The sequence below is a fragment of the Nothobranchius furzeri genome, chromosome 19 (genome assembly GCF_043380555.1).
Source record: "Nothobranchius furzeri strain GRZ-AD chromosome 19, NfurGRZ-RIMD1, whole genome shotgun sequence".
NCBI lineage: Eukaryota > Metazoa > Chordata > Actinopteri > Cyprinodontiformes > Nothobranchiidae > Nothobranchius > Nothobranchius furzeri.
The window spans coordinates 78,403-97,911 of NC_091759.1; the positions used below are offsets into that span (position 1 = coordinate 78,403).

At 43.6% G+C, this 19,509-nt stretch overlaps 2 protein-coding genes across 2 annotated transcripts in view; both read right to left on the minus strand.

The window, feature by feature from the left end:
- Positions 1-10,944, minus strand: cibar1 (CBY1 interacting BAR domain containing 1). Its single transcript, XM_015973815.3, has 13 exons — positions 10,796-10,944; positions 10,601-10,687; positions 10,295-10,540; positions 8,771-8,780; positions 8,553-8,650; positions 8,030-8,264; positions 7,886-7,954; positions 7,486-7,587; positions 7,300-7,305; positions 6,402-6,506; positions 6,199-6,312; positions 2,445-2,564; positions 1-552 (listed from the first exon to the last, which is right to left on the minus strand). The coding sequence occupies exons 1-13, from the start codon at positions 10,942-10,944 to the stop codon at positions 430-432; spliced, it is 1,464 nt and encodes a 487-aa protein (XP_015829301.2). The 3' UTR covers positions 1-429.
- nup153 (nucleoporin 153) overlaps positions 9,742-19,509 on the minus strand; it is a 19,642-nt gene continuing 9,874 nt past the window's right edge. Inside the window, exons 12-22 of the mRNA XM_015973814.3 lie at positions 19,321-19,485; positions 19,140-19,238; positions 18,969-19,059; positions 18,544-18,645; positions 16,448-17,095; positions 16,165-16,344; positions 12,322-13,224; positions 11,853-12,239; positions 11,553-11,762; positions 11,292-11,478; positions 9,742-11,206 (exon numbers count right to left, since the gene is read on the minus strand). Coding sequence (XP_015829300.3) covers positions 11,134-11,206; positions 11,292-11,478; positions 11,553-11,762; positions 11,853-12,239; positions 12,322-13,224; positions 16,165-16,344; positions 16,448-17,095; positions 18,544-18,645; positions 18,969-19,059; positions 19,140-19,238; positions 19,321-19,485 — 3,045 coding nt within the window. The 3' untranslated portion in view covers positions 9,742-11,133. The remainder of the gene's footprint in view (positions 11,207-11,291; positions 11,479-11,552; positions 11,763-11,852; positions 12,240-12,321; positions 13,225-16,164; positions 16,345-16,447; positions 17,096-18,543; positions 18,646-18,968; positions 19,060-19,139; positions 19,239-19,320; positions 19,486-19,509) is intronic.

Sequence of the window (19,509 nt, forward strand, 5' to 3'; positions counted from 1 at the left end):
CCGGATCAAAAATGCTTTATGAGAGTGTAGTTATGTCCATGACCAGATCTCTGTCCAGTCCAGAACACTTGGGATACGGTGGAACAGGAGGTTCATGTCAGTATGGACCAGAATCTCCGATGAAGGTTTCCAACACTTTGTTGGCTCTTTTATGGCAAAATGAGGTCCAGCCCAGTAGAAGTACCTAATAAAGTGACTGGAGATTTCCCGGCTTCATCATTTTTGTCTGTCTGACAGAGATGAGTCACTTTTAACGTGGCGCCCGTCACTCGGACGGATTCAAACTCCTTAAATAACAATCAGGTTCTGCTGGTTGTTTTTTTTATTAGAATACAAATGGAGTGAGAGGTTTTGGCAATGACTCAGTTTCTACTTTTAAGAGTTTTTTGTAAAAAAAACAACTTTTGCAATCTTTTTTTTTAGTCTACTTTAATGTTCGTCGTCCGTGTCCTCCCCCTCGCTGTCGTCGTCCTCCTCCTCTTCGTCTTCATCCTCTTCGTCGTCCTCGTCCCCCTCCTCTCCCCTCGTCTGGCGACTGCAAGCTCTTTGTTGCTGTGACAACAAATTAACTGTCACCACGCAACTAAAAACACTTTGCAGGCAGTCATTAGCCACGCTTTGTGCTTCGGAGGAATCTGGAACATTTGTGTCTCACACACCCTGAGACCACATTCCTCCACATTTGCTTTACTTTCACATTTCACTTCTACTTTTCACCCTCTTATCTAATTCACATTTCTAGCAGCCTGCGTGTAGCTTTTTAAATCACTGCTCAAAGATAACGTTAAATCTAACTATGGAAGTAGAAATCAGCCTCTGTGCCACAATCTCAATCCCATCTTAATATCTAAGCCCTGGTCCTGATTCAGGGCTGTTATATGTGGGAGCAGTGGCGCCCCCAAGGGGTGGCCAAGGCCCCCTCTGGAGAGTTGTTGGCCACCCCACTGCCCCCCTCCAGAAGACCTCCCCCACTTTAATAAATTAAATTCCATGTTCACTTCCAGGCATGAATGTGAAACCCCATGAATAAATTAATAAATCATGATAAAGTACATTTTTGTTGTTTATCATTTTCAAAAAGACATAAATATTAGTTGTAGATGTTTTACTGAGAGAGTAACTGGTGAATTTAACTGTTCGAAATGTTAAAACAATAAATGTTGGCACTTAGCTGTTAGCTGCTCATTGTATTACTCGTCAAAAAATATGTATCCAACCCCTTTACCTCGAATCGGAGAAACTACAACGGTCAGCATGCAGGGGTGGGCCCTGTGTGGAATATATATGAGGAGAAGGTATGAGACCCAACTGGTTTTGTCCACGGCTTCCCTGAGGGACCCACACGGTTTGCCCACATCATTTTTACACGTTTTCAGGGGAGTTGACTTGGACTCATACATGGGCCGGTTGAGATTTTTATGGGCAAACCCCTGTGGGGCCACCCTAGAAATGGTGGACAAAACCAGTTGGGACCCATACTGTTTGCCCATATATATTCCATACGGGGCCCACTTATGAAAACTGGCTGTTTTAGTTTATCAAATGGGAGGTAAATGTGTTGGATGCTAAAATTCTCACTAGTCAAGCGCAAGAGAGCTGTGTGGGAGGGAAGGCGTGATGCTGCGGACATGCTGTGACACGTGGAAACACAAACGAGGGACGGGAGAGATGCAGAGCATTTCCCCTGAGACCGACTGATAAGACTTTTATCAAACTCTGCTCTGTGCTGGTATGAGGAAGGTTACGGTTAAAGAAGAAGAAAAAAAAAACACGTGATTGGAATTTTATTTTTTTCTGCGTGATAATTTCAATAAAACTTACGCAACAGTTAATGTCTACGACGACAATAATAATGAAAAGATGTGAAGCAATTCCATTACAGAAACTAAATCAAACTTTTAGGGAATTTCTGGTTTTGAGTTATTACAGGGTATCTGCAGGTTTAAGGGAGCCAAATTTAAGACTTTTTAAGACCTTTTTTAAGGCCACTTTGACCAAATTTAAGCTATTTTTAAAATTAAATTTAAGCTATAATTTCCAGCTATTGCCTGGAACCGGTGCTAACCACGTCGTGAGCGTGGGATTAACCATCCAACCTTCCATTAAACTTGCACTTCCCCATGGCGCAAGCTCCCACTAGCTTAACCAGCTAATGTGCTCATCTAAAAATAGCCCCCTTTCACAACCAGCTGAATGTGTACGGTTCCGCTTATGCCAACATCGTACACAAAAAAAAGCTGAACACCAACTAGAAATTCACGAAAATTTTTATAGAAATAAAATAATCTTGTTTATTGGGTCTTTGGTAATTTAAGACCTTTGGAAACTGGATTTAAGGATTATTTGTCATTTTTAAGGATTTTCAAGGCCTTAAATTTGGAAAAGCAAATTTAAGACTTTTTAAGGACCCGCGGATACCCTGTATTATATTTAGGGAATCTTACCTGGAAGGTTCCTGATGCACTCAAGAGGGACCCGGTCCAATCAAGGGAGGTTTTGGAATTAGCTCGCTTTATGTCTGAATGTGAGTGGTAGTCAGGTGGGTGCAGGGAACTCCTGAACACCTGCCAAAGACAATCGGGGGCGCTACGCTTAAACCACAGATGAAAAACAAAAATATAACACACTTCAGCTTGTAAAAAATGAGCATCTAGACTAGAGATGTGCTTACATAAGAAAAGCAAACCAGAGGTCATGACAATGAGCTGTTTAAACGACATCGCTGGTTTGTACTGAGCAGGAAAAACTCAATCAGGATTATCTTCATGCCTGTCATTGTGCTGGCTTCAGATGATTCAATCTCCCATGTTCTGTACAATGAGTCACTGAAAACACAACCCTGTCTCAGTAAGGAGTTTTGTTTCTGTTTGAATGAAAGGGAGATGATTCAGTGCACAAACACAGACGAGATGGTAACGGGTGGCGGAAAATAGCACGAGGGCATCTACAAGAGGAACCTCGCTGGTTGAACACGACTTTGATCCTTTTGTTGTCGTCGCCGCGTGCTTTCTCTACCAAAAAAAGTAGATCCGAGCTCTGAAAAGCTGGTAAACAGAGCAAAGCGCAACTGAAGCGATTGTTCTAGATTCTCTACACGCAACTTTAAAGTTGGGTTAACGGGTGTGGACCGTGACACCGAGGGCAAATTAAACAAAACCTCCAGGTTGATCAAATAAAGAACAGAGTGTGTACACGAAACCCGGCTAGCTTTAAACAGGCTCGCAAATAATACAGAACAGCTGTTCACACCTGGTGTTTACGTGTGTCTGGGGTAATCCGATTACTAAATACAGATGAGATCAACTGGCCAAATTATTTCTGAGGACAAAATACCTGTCTTAGAAAAAGATAAGAATATCTGAGTTTTGTGAATCTGCAATTAAAGTAACACTGAAGAGGTTTTTTTTTTTTTACTTTAATCCAGAGCTTTAGCATTGGTCTCAGTGATTGTATTTGACACCACTCTGCTGCCCTCTGCTGGCCAGATACTGCACCTAACAGTTTTGTGGAGTGGGCAGGTGTTCTAGGGCAGTGATTCCCAACCTTTTTCCCAAGGGACCCCGCTTTTTGCCAGTAAAATTTTTGACGACCCCCTCCCATTTTCTCTTCCAGTATAAACATTATTAAGAAATTATAAAATTGTTCAAGCACATTTTAATATGCTTTGATTCAATAGATAACAGTAATAGTAGGCTCCAGTACAGAACAAAGTCATGAACAAAACCAAACAGAGCATAATGTGCTTGACAGTTAGTATTACTTTTCTGAACACATTGTTTCTTGTAAACACTGATAAATCATTCATTCCTTTCAATAAACGTTTGACACATAAAAAATACACTGAGCAAAATGTACTTAAATGTGTATATTACTGTTTGTACTAGATTATTTACTGTAAACACTGTGATTAATCAACCAGTCCTATCTTTAATGAACTTTTGACACTTGAAAATAAAACAGTGAGCTGAGCAATATGTTCTTAAAAGTGTGTTACTTTTTCTGTACTAATTATTTCCTGTCTTAATATCAGTAAACTTTTCACTCATGGAAAAAAAAGTGAGCAAAATGTAGGCTATAAACAAGTAATAAATGAAGTTTTAACCCCTTAAAGTGGAGAGGTCCTGGCGACCCACTGAGAGGCTTTGGCGCCCCCTTGTGGGGGTCGGGACCCCCAGGGTAGGAACCACTGTTCTAGGGGGTGCACTACCACATGCATTAGGGCTGTTAGCTATTTTCTGTGCAGTTAGCTGATCGTCAATAAAATCACAAGAAGTTTGCTTTTTTGTTGGCATCATGGCAGAGCCTGGATTTAAAAGTAAGAGAGTAATGCTAACAGCTGTAGTGCATGTATAAGCGCACCCCCTAGAACACCTACCCCTTCCACAAAACTGTTGAAGGGAGACTAGGCAGTTTTGGCTTGCTTTTAGCACCCCCTAGTGTCAATTTGTAGAACCGAAAACATATCTCCTTGCTGTGTGTTTGTCTTTTTAACACCTTCATCTAACAGCTGAAATGTCTCCTCAGCCTTTATTAGTGTCTACAGAAGTGATTCATCACTAACTTAAACAAATCAGCTGTGTTCATGATCTAAAACATGCAAGAAAACTGCTGGAGCCAGACTGCAGCGCCAGGTATGTCAGCTCCAACAGATTGGATTGGCAACTCTGACGTTGCAAATACAGCATTCTGGCCACAGAGGGTGATGGGGGTCTGAGTGGCATTTCATTAACTCTGTAAAGTGTCATTTTAGCACCTACTGGCTCCAGAAATGATTTAAAACTATGAAAAAGTTGCCTAGTATCTCTTCAGATATCTGGCCAGCAGAAGGAAGCAGAGTGGTGTCAGATATGAAACTGGTCACGTTTCTAACCCAACAATCACTGAGATCACCCAACAATCACTGAGATCAATGTTAAAGTGCAGGTTTAATTTTTGAAAATCTATTTGGTGTAACTTTAAGTGAAAGAATCCAAATCACAAAAGTCATGAGAAATGATCAAATTTGCAAGTAAAAAAGCTAAAACTGAAAAGTTGAAATGTGCCCTGAAAACATGCTCCAGTGTGAAGGGTACTGGTGGGGTATTGGGATTGCTTGCATTCGTAGATCTCCAGTAGTGCAGCAACTGGTTCAATTCCCACTCGTGACTGGTACCTGGATCAGTGCGACTCTGAAAGGGGTCTGATGGCCTCCCTGAGTTTCTGAGAGGTAATTGTGTGTGTGTGTGTGGGGGGGGGGGGGGTATGCTGGTTGGAATGGTGCCAAGATGCAATTTTGCTAATGTGGCAACCAAGTAACTAGTAACTCATTAGTAACTTGGCCTTAAATGGCCAACATACAAATGGGCTTTGCAGCTTTGCTAAAGACGTTCGCCACCACATCAGCAAAAATTCCATTTCAGCGCCATTCCAACCAGCATTCAACTTATAGGTTTCTGTTGAAATCCAGATGGAAAGGCAGCAAAGACGACATTAGCAAATAACAGCAGAGCCAATTAATGAGCTTGTGGGCAAGTCTAAAGAGAAACCAGCTTCTGCTTTGGTGTCGGTTTTCTGCTTTGGTCCTAGTGCCTGACGTGTGCATTTAAAAAAGCGTAACATTGTTTTTAGCAGTAAAAACTGAGGAGCAGACAGAAAAAAACGGTACTTGTGGGGTAAGGATGTCCCATTCCGATATCGATATTGGAAGTCGTTTGAGGTCGGGCCAAAAACAGTGTATCGGATTATATCGGACGGCATCAAAAATCTCCGATATAAGCAGTCCATTAAGGTTCCTGTTTTTGCAAACAACGGTTGGCTCTTGTTCTCCGAATGAGTAATACCACATGATCAAGCCTTTCATACGTTCCACACTACGAAACAGGTAAAAAGTATGTATGATTTGTGCGGATATCAGTATCGATCAATACTGAATATGCAATATTGGTATCGGAAGTGAAAAAAGTTGTATCCCTACTTTGGGCATTAAGAATGAATGGGGCATGGGCACAAGCACCCACCAACCCCCTCTTTGCACATGCCTGTTTGTGGCAAAGGATAAGTGTTGTTAGCTTATGGAGCAGACAACCAAAATCTGACTGGTGGAGACTGCTGATGATACGTAGAAAAACACCTAAAACACATGTTAAAACAGGGTGTGTGTGTGTGTGTGTGTGTAAATATAAGTAGTAAAGGGTAGTTACAATTAAAAGACCATTTTACCTCTAAACCTGCTTCCTCGTCCACACTCTGGATGCTTTGGAAGGCCATGGTGTAGCTCTCCAAAGCTTTGGCGTGGAACGCCATTTCCACCGTCACAAACTCACTGAAGACTTTCTTGGATCAGGAGGAAAAAGACAGAAGACTTGAAAAACTGTCTGACAGTCACAAGACAGGAAATTAAATCAGGCAGAAACTGAGCGGACCTTGATGTCTCGGATCCTCTGCAGCTCAAACTTGTCTATGGCCTCCTCCAGCTGTTTGGTGGTCCGTGTGGCGTCCATGGTGGCTCTCTGGAGCTCACTTTCAGCCTGACAGCATAACATTTTATAAACCCCATATTTTAAACTACTGCTGCAAAATGTATCTCTTTTAATATATATTTATTTAATAATGTTTCATCGTCAAAGAAACAGCACTCAGATCACTAGTTCTGTTCTGATTGAATTTTACTGGTTATTTTAATGGCTAATAAATCCACATGATCTAATTCTAAACGTTCTTTTTATGAATAAAACGAGTAATTTTAAAACCAGCTGAGCCGATCTGTCGTGGTGAAGAGGGAGCTGAGCCAGAAAGCCAGGCTCTCGATTTACCGGTCGATCTACGTCCCAATCCTCACCTATGGTCATGAGCTTTGGGTAATGACCGAAAGAACGAGATCGCGGATACAAGCGGCCGAAATGAGTTTCCTCCGTAGGGTGGCCGGGCTCAGCCTTAGAGATAGGGTGAGGAGTTCGGACATTCGGGAGGGACTCGGAGTAGAACCGCTGCTCCTCCGGATCGAAAGGAGCCAGTTGAGGTGGTTTGGGCATCTGGTCAGGATGCCTCCTGGACGCCTCTCTGGGGAGGTGTTTCGGGCATGTCCTGCCGGCAGGAGGCCCCCGGATCGACCCAGGACACGTTGGAGAGGTCACATCTCCAATCTGGTCCGGGAACACCTTGGGGTCCTGCCGGAGGAGCTGGTGGAGGTGGCCGGGGAGAGGACGGTCTGGAGCTCCCTAGTTGGGATGCTGCCCCAACTATGTACTATTTGTACATTTTGACAATTGCAATAAAGTTCATAATTTAAAAAAGAGAGAGGGAAAAATCCACGGGACACACCTGAGACTGAAAATCTGGTTAAGAAAACACAACAATAATATTTTCCTGCAGTTTAATAATAAATTAATTAAGTTTGACAAGTTATGCCGATATTAAACGTAATATTCTTACACACTGCTGTCTTAATGCAAATGTTACTTTTTTTTTTTTTTAAGTTTCACAACCGGAGAAAGACAGCAAGGATACGATAATCTGTCGGTCTGAAGGGTTTTTCAGTCTGGTTCTCTCGAGCTGAGCCATCTGTTTGGCTTCTCTGTCTCTGGCACTTTGAGTTGTCTTCAGATCCTCCTACATGGACACACAAAGTATCATAATGATAATTAACTGTAGCCATTTAAGACATCTGAAGCACCTTAACCGACTTCATGTTGCTCGCAACTTGATTCAAACACCTTTGATTGTGATGCTGGTGGTCACCCCAGCAGCAGATCAGAGAGAGGTGACGTACTTCGGTTGCAGTAAAGTTACAGTTATCATAGTGTTCGTGTTTTTGCCAATGAAGCAACAGCTTATTGTGCCCTCTTGTAGTCGTGAGACAAACAGCATCACTATTTAGCTTCAGCTGTGTTTGCTTTAAAAGCCTCACCCTTTTATGCTTCACCACCGCTTCGTAGTTCTTTAACGGCTCTATGACTTTGGCCTCAAGTCTTTCCACCTGTAAAACAAACGTACATCATGACTGAACACATCATAGACTGTGTGGATGTTGCTGAAATGCCAAATGATCCACCTCAGCTTGGCGGTAGTCCTGAACTTTGGCCAGGTGATCAGCAAACTGCTTCATTCCCCTCTTGAGGTCTGGGGCCTCGGTATCGGCATACAGGCCGATTTCACGGACCAGAAGGTCTGCTTTGTCTCGTAGTCTGGCTGTTTTACGAGCGTAGGCAGCAAAAAGTTGGCATATCTCTCCAAAATGTTTCTCCACCTTAGTGATGTTCTCCTGGATCCTCTTAGTCTGATCATCTCTGCGAAGAATAAATGGAAGTGCATTAAGATTATAGGAAACAACCAAAGAGGGGCATTGAATTGTAATCTATTATTCAAAGTATTTATTTAGATTTGAAAAGTACTTTGGTCCAGATTGACCCAATTATAATTTTGTCTGCAGTTTCAATATAATCAGTAGATAAGTAATAATACGTAAAGCAGGCTTATATTTTAGTAGGTGAACATCAGTTAGTAAATGTCTGAAACACTGAAAATTCCCGCTCAGGGTTAATAAAATCATAACTTGACGTGTTGAATATATTTACCTGGCTCTCGCATCAGGTGTGCGACTCATTACTGCAGACGAACAATGAAGGTAATGTTTACTTTTACCAAAGACGTTTCTTAGCGCGGTGCTAACCAACTAGCGGCTAGCTAGCAAGCCATTCTGCCGTTTCCATGGAGTTCCCCTGCGTTTCCGCTCCGCGTTGCATTCTGGGACATTGAGTTCCTTGCTTATCTAGCTGTGATTAGCTGCTCAGACCTGGACTAAACTTAAATTTAATACAGATTTATTAAAACGCAGTTTATGATTTGAACGTGGTTAACATTGTCAGGAAACAGCCTTTTTTTATTTTAGTGTTAAAAGTCCATATCTATTTTGGTCATATCGTTTTTTGTTGTCTTTTACGACTAAGTTCCAACATCTTGGTGGCATTGTCAGACATTATTACAGTTCAATATTTGGTTATTTGTGTGAACTTATAGTACAAACATAAATTGTAAGAAGTAGAATATTTTTGTATATAAGAAGTCTAATTCAAGCAAAAACTGGAAAAATAAAGGGTTAGCTAAAAACCAGGGGTGGTTCTAGGGTAAGCTTGGACCCCCCCCCCACCCCCCACCCCCCCCCCCCCCACCCCACCCCACCCCAGCTGAAGGCAGATCTTAAACATTGATAAGCTTTTTGTGATATTTTAGGCTAAATGGGAGATGTGGAACCATAACATGAGACTGCATTCATCCCAAAATTTAGAGACACTTAGAAAAAAATGTCATGTTACCTAAATAACCCAGATAACTCGTCTTTTACTGAATTGCTATTTTCATTATTACACCCCCCCTGGTTTGTTTATTCCTCATCTTAGACTGCCATCTAGCGGTATTGTTTAAAAACGTAATATTTGGCTTTTAACACGTTTGTAATTCTTCCTGCTGACATTGAACATTATCATTTAGTGACTGTTTTGAGCGTTGTTGCTCATTTCAATGGAATTTATACAAAATGAATTTATGCTGCCATAAATTCTTCTTCACTGTTTTGCTGGCAGAATTATGAAATTCCAGCTATGAGTACTTCAGTAGTATAACCACATAAATCTATAAATAAGAACATATTGTGAAACGACTTAAAAAGTTTATTTAAAATGAGTTTGTGGATGCAAATGTAAGGTGTTATGTAGGAGTCTAGGATAAAATCTTAGTTTTGCATAAAAACACCCAGCAGCAAAATGGTATAATTTTGTAGTTTTATTGATGGTAATTTTATCACTCATCCAGTAATAATCATGGCTTTAAAATAAACTGACGTCCCTATCATCCAAAGTCGCCCGCCTCCATTTAAACATGCGATAGAAAAATATATACTTAATACTTTGTACAATACTGGTTTTGGTCCAAACAAAAGTGGATCAGAAAAGCCAATATACCTTTACCTAAAGGTTCTCCAATTTGCATTTAAGCTCCTTTTAAATGGATTTGGGCAACTTTGAATATAGGAATTTACATAATAAATTCTAAAGACAAAAAAGCTGAATGCAGAGTTTGTAACACAAAAAAATCTCAACTTCACAGATTAAAAAAAATATCACTATTTACAAGTTTTTTATAATATTCAAAGGCCAATTAAGAGAAAAAGGAGAGCTTGTGAGGAATAAAGGGAGAGAATAAGGAATCGGGAAGAGGAAGGGGGGACCGAGAGAGACGAGAGTGCACAAAAAGCGGAGTTGCGGAGCGAACCAGAGAAAAATCAAACATCTAACGAGGATTTTTGAAGCTACACATTTACAAAGTCCTAAAGGGGTCAAACGAGGGCGTTGCGCCTCCGGCCCGGTCCGTCCTCCGCTGTGCATTAATGCAGCTTCCCAGCTCCCGAACCCTGCCCCTCCTGCCTTCCTCCCCTGGTTTTGTTTCAACATTCATTTGCTTCCTCGCCAGCGGCGGCGCCACCAGGCGATAACTCAGTCGTTTTAAGTTTTCTAACACACCGACACGCATCCTCAGCATGTACAAAGAAGCCAAACACACCTCAAGTCTGTACATAAGAGGAAAGAAAAGACACGCACTCTGCATTCAGACAAGCTCGTCTCTGTACAAACGGCACACGGCACCAACACGTCCGGTGCTTCCTGTGGAGGCTTCAGCAGGAACAACTGAACATTTACCACACAGCTCTCCTAATCTGATCACACACTCCAATTATTAAGCTTACACTCAAACTTTATTTTCTTTTTTTAAACTGCAGTTTTTTACTCTTTTTGTACTTTTATTACAAAAAAAAAAGTCATGCCTAAAGTCTAGCAGACATTTTGCCGGCGTGTAAAACAAAGATATGACTGTTTTGCTTGTTTTCTGTTTGGGAGTGGGGTCTTTGCTTGACTGTCGTCCTCTAAGTCCGTGTAGTAGTTTAGTCAAGTAAAGTCCAGAGGTCTCACACATTATTAACTCTCACTAACACATGAAAATCTTTGAACAAGCCAAAACTGCCCTGGATCAGCTCTGCTTGCCAAACAGTAGTGAAATTTGTCCAGCTGAGACCTGTGAGAACTACAACAGTCTGCGTTGTGGTGAGTTGGGGGGGTCTAGTTTAGTCGTACTCATGCCTAGTCTGGTCAAGGCCATGCAGGTCTACTTTCTGCGCCTCACTGCGGTCTTGATCTTGCGTCCAGCCGCCGGAGAAGCGGCGAAGGATTTAGTTGATCTGGAAGAGCAGATTCAGGATCAGTTAAAAAGCACAAATCGAGAGGATTCTGACATCCGGTAACAAGCTGGTGACATTAACCTACCCCATGTTAAAGGCTGGAGTTTGTGAAAAGTTGAAGCCACCAGCAGCTGCTCCCGGCTGGGGAACGATGGAGGAATTGGTGGAGGGGGCAGGGGCGGCTGCGGCTCCGGCTCCAAAAGTAAACACACCTGAGTTGGTGTTGGTTGTTGCTCCAAATCCACCCGCTCCTCCAAACTGAAAGCCCCCACCTGATGAAGATTCAAACAAAACACTCAAACAACCAGTAAATCACTACCAGTACAGATTAAAAGAGTTTACTTACTTGACGTGGAGTTAGCAGCGGCCCCGAAAACAGGCGTGGAGTTGGTCTGTTGTCCAAAAACGGGAGCAGCGTTGGCTCCAAAGGCCGGAGTTTGGGAAGGCGTGGCTGTGAAAGGGGATCCAAAAGAAGATCCAAATGCTGGTTGGGTGGTTGCAAATCCAGCAGGAGGGTCTGAACTGAATACAAACGGGGCAGGAGCTGCAGAAGGAGCTGAAAGTAAACAAAAATATAAGTTAAACGTTAAAATAAAGTAAAGATTTAGAAATTATAAAACTTTAATCCACAGAAAGCTGAGCAGACCTGATGAAGAGGCAGCAGAGGGCGCTGTTGCTCCAAAGCAAAAGTTGGGAGCAGCAGGATTAGCAGGAGCGCCAAATATGAAGGGTTGAGACTGCGCAGGGGCGGAGTTCAGAGGAGCGCTCGACGGAGCCGAGGACTGGCTGTCCTGACTCTGTCCAAAAACAAATGCCTTAGTGGGAGGAGCGTCACTGGTGGTCACCGGCGGCTGGCCGAAGACGAAGGTGCTGGGCGCCGATGAGGAGGATGGAGCCTGCGTGGAGCCGCCAGCAGTGGTGGGGGCGGAGCCAAACAAACTAGAAGTGGGTGTGGAGGTGGCGGAGTTGGTGGTGTTGATCTCGATGTTCTTAGCCATGAAGGAAAACACTGGTTTTGGGGCAGCAGCAGGATCTGTTCAGGGGAAAAAAACGCGTCACTTTTAGTAAACACACAACAAATCCCCGCTGAAGCTAAACATTTACAGAAGAAGCACCTGCAGCACTTTGTCCAAAGGTGAACGTAGGCTTTGGGGTCTCTGAAGCGGACGTCTCGCTCTTTTCTGCTGGTTTGCCAAAAGTAAAGGTTGGTGGAGGTTGTTCTGTTGGAGCGCTGACTTTCCCAAACGAGAAGCCTCCTGTAGCAGCCGGCGCCGGATCTGAGTCCTTACCAACACCACCAAACAGGAAGGTGGTCGTAGCCGGGGAGGCAGATGCTTCCTTCTTCTCTGCTGGTTTTCCAAAGGTAAAAATAGGAGCAGCCGTGTCCTTTCCTGCCTGCAGCGAACCAAACGTAGAACTCACTTCTGTCGAGCTGGTCGCCAAACTCGGATCGCCCAACCTGGAAAACACAGGCCCTTTTTTGGCGGTGGCGGTGGTGTTTGTCGGCGTGGTGTCCTTTGATGGTTCTGCACTGTCACCCTTCTCTTGTGACGGAAAAAGAGCAAAAGCAGCAGCAGGTGAAGCTGAAGAGGCTGTGGCGGTTTCTGCTGGTTTCTCTACGGCGTTCGACAGTCCGGCGAAGCCACTTTTAGGAGAGTTACTTTCTTTGCCGGATGATCCCGGAACAAACGCTCCAAACTTTATCCCGGAACCCACAGAAGGCTGATCGGACTTCTTATCATCTCCAGCGGCACCAAATTTAAAGCCCTCAGAGGGGCTGCCGAATTTAAACCCTGATGATGAGGCAGTCGAGTCTTTAGAGGAGGATTCTGATGAGGCGCTTCCAAACGAGGCTTCAAACTTAAATCCACCGGACGAAGTCGACAACGAGTCGGAAGTGCCGAACTTGAAACCCCCGGTTACAGATGAGCTGTCTGACGCGCCAAACTTGACACCTCCGGAGGTAGAAGAGCTAAAAATGGACGCTCCAGTAGTCCCACCAACAGAGGAGCCCAAGGCTGAAAAACAAAAGGAGGAGACTTATAAACGCGATAACGGCAGATTAGACGCGACATAACATCACCGCATCTAATTTACGTAAAAATGAAGTGTTTTCTGCTTTTGTTATTAAAGGTGCACTAGAATAGTCTTTTATTATTGGAAACTGCTCTTGAGCCTTGAAATTACACGTCGACCGATATTGGTTTTTCTATTGCCGATACTGATTTGTATGAGACAATGGCCAATTTGTACTGCCAACATTCATGGACTGACTTTCATGGCCGATATCCAGACACCTTCCAATATATTTTCATGCTAAAATGTCACTAATGACATCAGTTGATTTCTGAAGCTGAATCAGTTTTTAAACTGAATTTAATGTTAAATCTGAACTTTGTGCACTGCTCAGTGTTAAAAGTCAGACACCTAAATAGAGTATTTATTATGCAAATTATATTAATGAATGTAAAAACACATTTAAATTCTGCAGCAGCACCAGGCTGCCCAAGGATGTGTCTGACTTTAAATCTGCTTCAATAAGAACAAATATCGATCGATGCCGACTAGGGCTGGGCATCTCGCATCGACTGGAACCAGGACCAACTGTTAGTTTCTCCCGGAATCAAAGTTTATTTCGATTCCTAGTTGTGATTCCTAGAATGCCGTCTGGAAGAGGAATCCGTGGCCGATCTCTGTGAAGAATTAACGTGATCTGCAAATAGTGATAAACGCTTTTCAGAGCCGATCACACCAGCTGTCTGTGTGCAGCGCCGAGTCCCCCCACCACTCGTGTGTGTGTGAGGGGGGCTGAACAATAACCTGTAGAACAATTAGTCATCATGCTAGAGCAGCTTCTCTGTGGTGGACCACACCAGCTTCTGCCACGATAAATAATAATAATAATAATATTAATAATAAATCACACACAAAGTTGTGAACATTTTAATTTCCTTTCTGAACTATTTCTGTTGAGTTTTAATGTTTAAAATCTGTTAGGTTGTTACTGACAGCAGCTACATTTAAGTTTCACTTCCTGTTCTGACTGAACGCTGCTGCAGCATGGAGGTGTAGTTCTCAGTCATCCTGGACGTGATCATCCTGAGAGTTTTAGCTGAAAACAGCTGCACGTTTCTGGATATGTTGGAGACATTTAGCCTCTCATCCCAGAGGCTTCTTCCAGACTTTGGTTGTGGTCAGAAACAAACACACTGGCTGTGCTGCAAGTCTTTTTCTTTTACTCTCCAAAACATGTTTGTGTCTAAATGAAGGTGATGTTATTGTTCATAGAATTAAAATTCATGTTGAAGTTAAGATTATTTCCTCAAGTAGGACCTGTGGTTAGCTGGCTCGTGTAAAACATGTCATGTCTTGGAAGAATCGGAATCGGGAATCGATAGGAACCGGAAGAGAAACGAGGAATCAAAATCAGAATAGTTCAAAATCAAACGATGGCCAACTTTAATGTCGTCGTATAAAAACAAGATAAATAATTGTCTGATATATCTGTCTACCCCTACTTGAATTAGCTTATAAAATGGCCAAGGAGCCCTGAAAAATAACCAAATACAACATAATTAACTACAGGCTGTTTTGCCCGCCCACTCAGCCAGAACATGAAGTTAAAGTCAAAAGTTAATCTTCCACAAGTTCTCACACACTGGTTAAATGTATTCTCGGCACTCGACTCTGCAGACACAGAGATTCTCTGGAACCGTCTGCTTTAGCGCTGCATGCCGATTGGCCAGTTTATCCAAAGGCTGTACGACGGACTGAAGCTAAATACTCTTGTTTGTGTTGAGGAAGTGAAGTGAGAGAGATGGGTGATGGATGTGGGGCTTGTGGGCGAGTGAGGAAGAGGTCAAGGACCACAAGCATCCATCCGGCATTCAGTCGGAGTTTGGATATTCCCAACACATCCTGGAACCTAAGTGGTGCTCTGACATTCGTCATTTTCCTCTCGTCCAACAATGATGTAAGTAGTAGCTCGGGCTAGCATTGTTCTGGCTAACGCTGGCAGTAGCTCAAGCTAGCGTTAGCAGCAACTCGTTTGTAACATCGTTTGCGTAATCAATGTTTGTGTTGCTGGTGTTGGGTTGGGACATGCTAATTTAAGGTGGCATCTAAACCTAACATGTGTTAAACCAGCTTTTCGCAGACTAAATAAGTTTATTTTGTCTTTGTTATAAATCAAATGACTCAATTTTCTTTTTTAAAGACAAACCAGCTGATAAATGACACAGCGACGAAAAGTCGGGTGACGCTCTGAGGAAGACTGAAGCCTTCAGTCCAAACTGTCAGCAAGTATGAAATAAACATCTTTAAAGAGCAAGTCACCCCCTACAAGAAACTTACTTCACTCCCACTTCATGTTTGAAAAATGCAACAAATGCTGTTGCTTGGCAGACCGAGAGGGCGGAGCCTCTAACAAATACACACACACGCAGGCTCACAATGGCATTGTGACATCATAATGTACCAGATGACATCATAGCATACCTCCTAGCCAATAGCAGTGGCAGATTTTAATTCAGATACAGAGCAGAATTTTTCCCTGACGACGGCGCAACACTGACAGTTTTAGGCAGAATATTTGAATTTTAACCAAGATGCACTGAACTGCCAAATTATTGACGACACGTGTCTGCAGCACGATTAGACACTCCTTTACATAGTTTATCAGCAAAAAAAAAAATGTGATTTGGGGGTGACTTGCTCTTTAAACCTGCAAAATGTTTGTCTTAAAAAAGGAAAACTGAGTAATCAGCTCTTCTCAGAATGAATCGTCTCTAGGTTGCCGCTACAGACAAAATTTACACAGGAAAGCAGGTTTTTGGTACATTTCATAACTCAAGCCGTCAACAATTAACATTAATGTGGTTTTAAATTCTAGGATCGCTGTAAAAATAATCCTTTTTCCCCGTTCTGATAAGCTATTCATCCCAACAGCCTTTAGGTACCTTTAGGCTCCACCTTAGCTCCAGGTTTGGCCGTCTGACAGGCAACACACTTCACATCAGCAGCTTTATTCTGCACCAGACAAACGTCACAGTCCCAGGATCCCTCTGGTTTCTTGAACTTGTCTCCAAATCCAAACACTGGGGCGCTGCTGGTTGATGAGGCAGCCTCCGCTGTAGCTCCTGTTAACGATTTGAACATAAAAAGGATGCTCAGTAAGAACATGCCTCAATAAGAAAGTGGAGTAAAAACAAAGTAAATATCAAAACACCATGCTGCCATTACCCGGTTTAGCTTCTTTGCAAGCCACGCATTTAGTGTCCTCCGCCTTGTTTTGTACCAAACACGTTTGGCATTCCCACGAGCCCTCGGGTTTTTGGAATATATCTCCAAATCCACTGATGCCTGTGGAAATGGGGGTTGTGGGAGCGGGTGCAGTCTTAACAGTTGAGAAGGCAGAAGAAAAGGTGAGAGAGGGTTTGAGCCCCGTCCCGGGTTTGGCCGTTTCACAGGCCACACACTTCACCACATCTGGTTTGTTTGAGATCATGCACGTATCGCATTCCCAGGTTCCTGCAGGCTTAGAAAAGATGGGACTGAACCCCGTCGTGGTCACAGCGGCGCTCGTGCTGATGCTCTCCAGCCCCACAGCACTGTCGTTTGACGGTTTGCCCTCCGTGGATTTAGGTGAATTGTTTGGTTTTGAAGCCGCACAGCAAACACATTTTGTGTCCGACTTCTTGTTCTGAACCAAGCATTCGTCACAGCTCCAACCCGCAGGGGCCTTCGGTAAACTAACAAACTCTGTAGGAGCAGGCAGGGAGGAGGAGGAGGAGGTTGTGGCCGTTGAGACGGGTGCTGCGGGAGGCGTCGGTGTTTGCTGTGGAGCAACGTTTGGGTCTGAGGAGTTCGGAGCAACGGGAGAAGCAAAACCTAGAGAGGGGAAACGGAGCGTTAAGATAAAAACATTTTTATTAAAATACGCACAAAAAGGCCGGGCGATTGACCTCCTGCACCGATCGTTTTTAAAGATAATATTTTTATAAGTCCTGAGGATGAGATATTCTATACTTCCAAGAAAAATCAGGGTCCTCTTGCCACATTCTCTTTGTACACATACAGAAATCTGGGATTTTAGTGCCAATCACGGATACAACCACCTTTGTCAAACTACATTTGAAATTATGTCCAACATACGGTTCAAAGCCGCTAATCACTGACAGAAAACAACCATCTGAAACAAAACTCGTCTTTATCCACTAAAGTCCAAATAGCGTCCTCCACAAGTAGGGCTGGGCAGTAGAACGAAAGCAATATCCGTTTGAACATTTCCTCCATAGATGTGATAGCCAATCATATTAAGTGCTGCACCCGGCTGGACCAATCACACGGCAGACAGACTGACACGCTAACAGCTAATGTTTGTGTAGCTTTACCCCAGCTTTCCACCAGATGTGAAAGCAGCGGCGTTTCACCCTCGAGCTCCCCTCCGACTGGGAGCCATTCAGACACAGCCGATCCCGCGAGATCGCAAAATCACGAGAGAATTCCAACCCCATGCGCGATTTCAGAAGTCCACACAATAGCGAGGAGCAAGACGGCTCCATGTACACAAAACGGTATGGTTAATTTTCTGTTCTGACTTTTATTTTGAAAGTTTTCTGAAGTTTGTCACTGATTTCATGTTTGACTTCCTGTCTGGCCCGATCTGAACTGGTGTTTGACGTGTTTTGGAAGTTTAGCGTGCAAAAAAATAGACTTGTGACGTCATGAAAGCTTCCCTTTGCTTCTGGGATGCGTCCAAAACGTTACTTTGCTTTCAACAGAAAGTAAACCGTTCACTAAAATGGTGGCTAACTGTCATATAGCACATTTTGCTGCCTTTTTGCACCGCTTTCATGCCTGGCGGGAAGACAGGTTAGCCTCTTACCGCAGGTAACAGGTGGGACATGAATGATATAAACAGAAAAAAAAAATTGCGCCCCAAAAGAAAAAGACGGAGGAAACAGCAAACGACAATAAGGGATCGAACAGTTCAGTCGTGTGGACGTATTTTAGCCTTTTAACATCCGACAACGTGCACTTTACAATCACGGAGTGGGCCAGTTAGCCACTGCTGCGTGTCGCCAAAGCTTTTTCCTCTTCATGGTCTACGATACGTTGCTCAGGTTGAAAAAAGTCTCTAAAATGTTATATTTTAGAACAATTGATGTCTCCGCGGTTCCAACGGTAATATTTTAATCATATATGGGCCCATTATTGCTCTGGAGGGTGAATACATCACCAGTTATTTGTTGGACTGATCAATATCAGCTAGAAAAGATTTTTCCTTACCGCCCGACCTCAGAGCGCAAAAAACAAATTATTCTACAGGTTCCTACCAGGGGACTTCAGGAGGTCCAACACACTGGCCTGCTTCAGCGTCTTGGCTGGTTTAAAAGGTCCTTCAAACTCTTCTGTGCTCTTGCTTCCGACTGACTTCACTGCAACACATGAAAACAGATGGAAGCTCACTCAAGATGCTCTGTAACCGTAGACCAGGGGAGCCCAGTCCTGGTCCTAGAGGGCCGGTCTCCCAGCAGGTTTTGTGTTTTTTCTGCTCCAACACACTTGATTAACTGGTTGAATCACCTGTGCGGCATCTCATCAGGCTCTGCAGAAGCCTGTTAATCACCTGCTGATTGAAATCAGGTGTGTTGAAGCAGTTAAAACTAAAACCTGCTGGATAACGGCCCTCCAGGACCAGGACTGGGCACCCCTGCCGTGGACCATCAGGAACAGATGAAGAGTGGGCGAACGCCTTCACCTGGTCGTGCCGAGGGTGTGGCGAGATTTCCATTGGACATGGACAGAGAGGGAGCCAACTTCGCTACAGGTGCGCTGAAAGTAAATCCGGTCTACAAGGAAACAAGACAACATGCATCACCTGTGTTTTTACAGCAGGCTATTTGACGAGTTAATTTAAGCATGTACTCACGGAGGGGGAATAAGAAGGTGGGCTGGCAGCAGTTGCTTTGACAATGGGGGAGGAAAAGGTGAACGGTGCGCAGGGCGGTGTCGACGCCTTCGGTGGATCCTTGTTGGGGACAAAAATTTTTATCTAGTGTTCTTTTACACTTCTAAAAATAAAAGTAGGAATAAGCAGATGTAGGACAAACCTTATTTGTGGCTGCTTCCTTAGTAGGAGTGACAGCTGTGATCTCGGGGGCGGAGCTAGTAGATGCGGAGGACGTGAAAGGCGGCAGAGTGGAGAAGCTGAACGTAGGCAAAGACGATGGGTTGATGGGAAGTGAAACGCTTGGGAGGACGGGTACCTCAGCAACCTTTAGTGAAAACATAAGCATGTT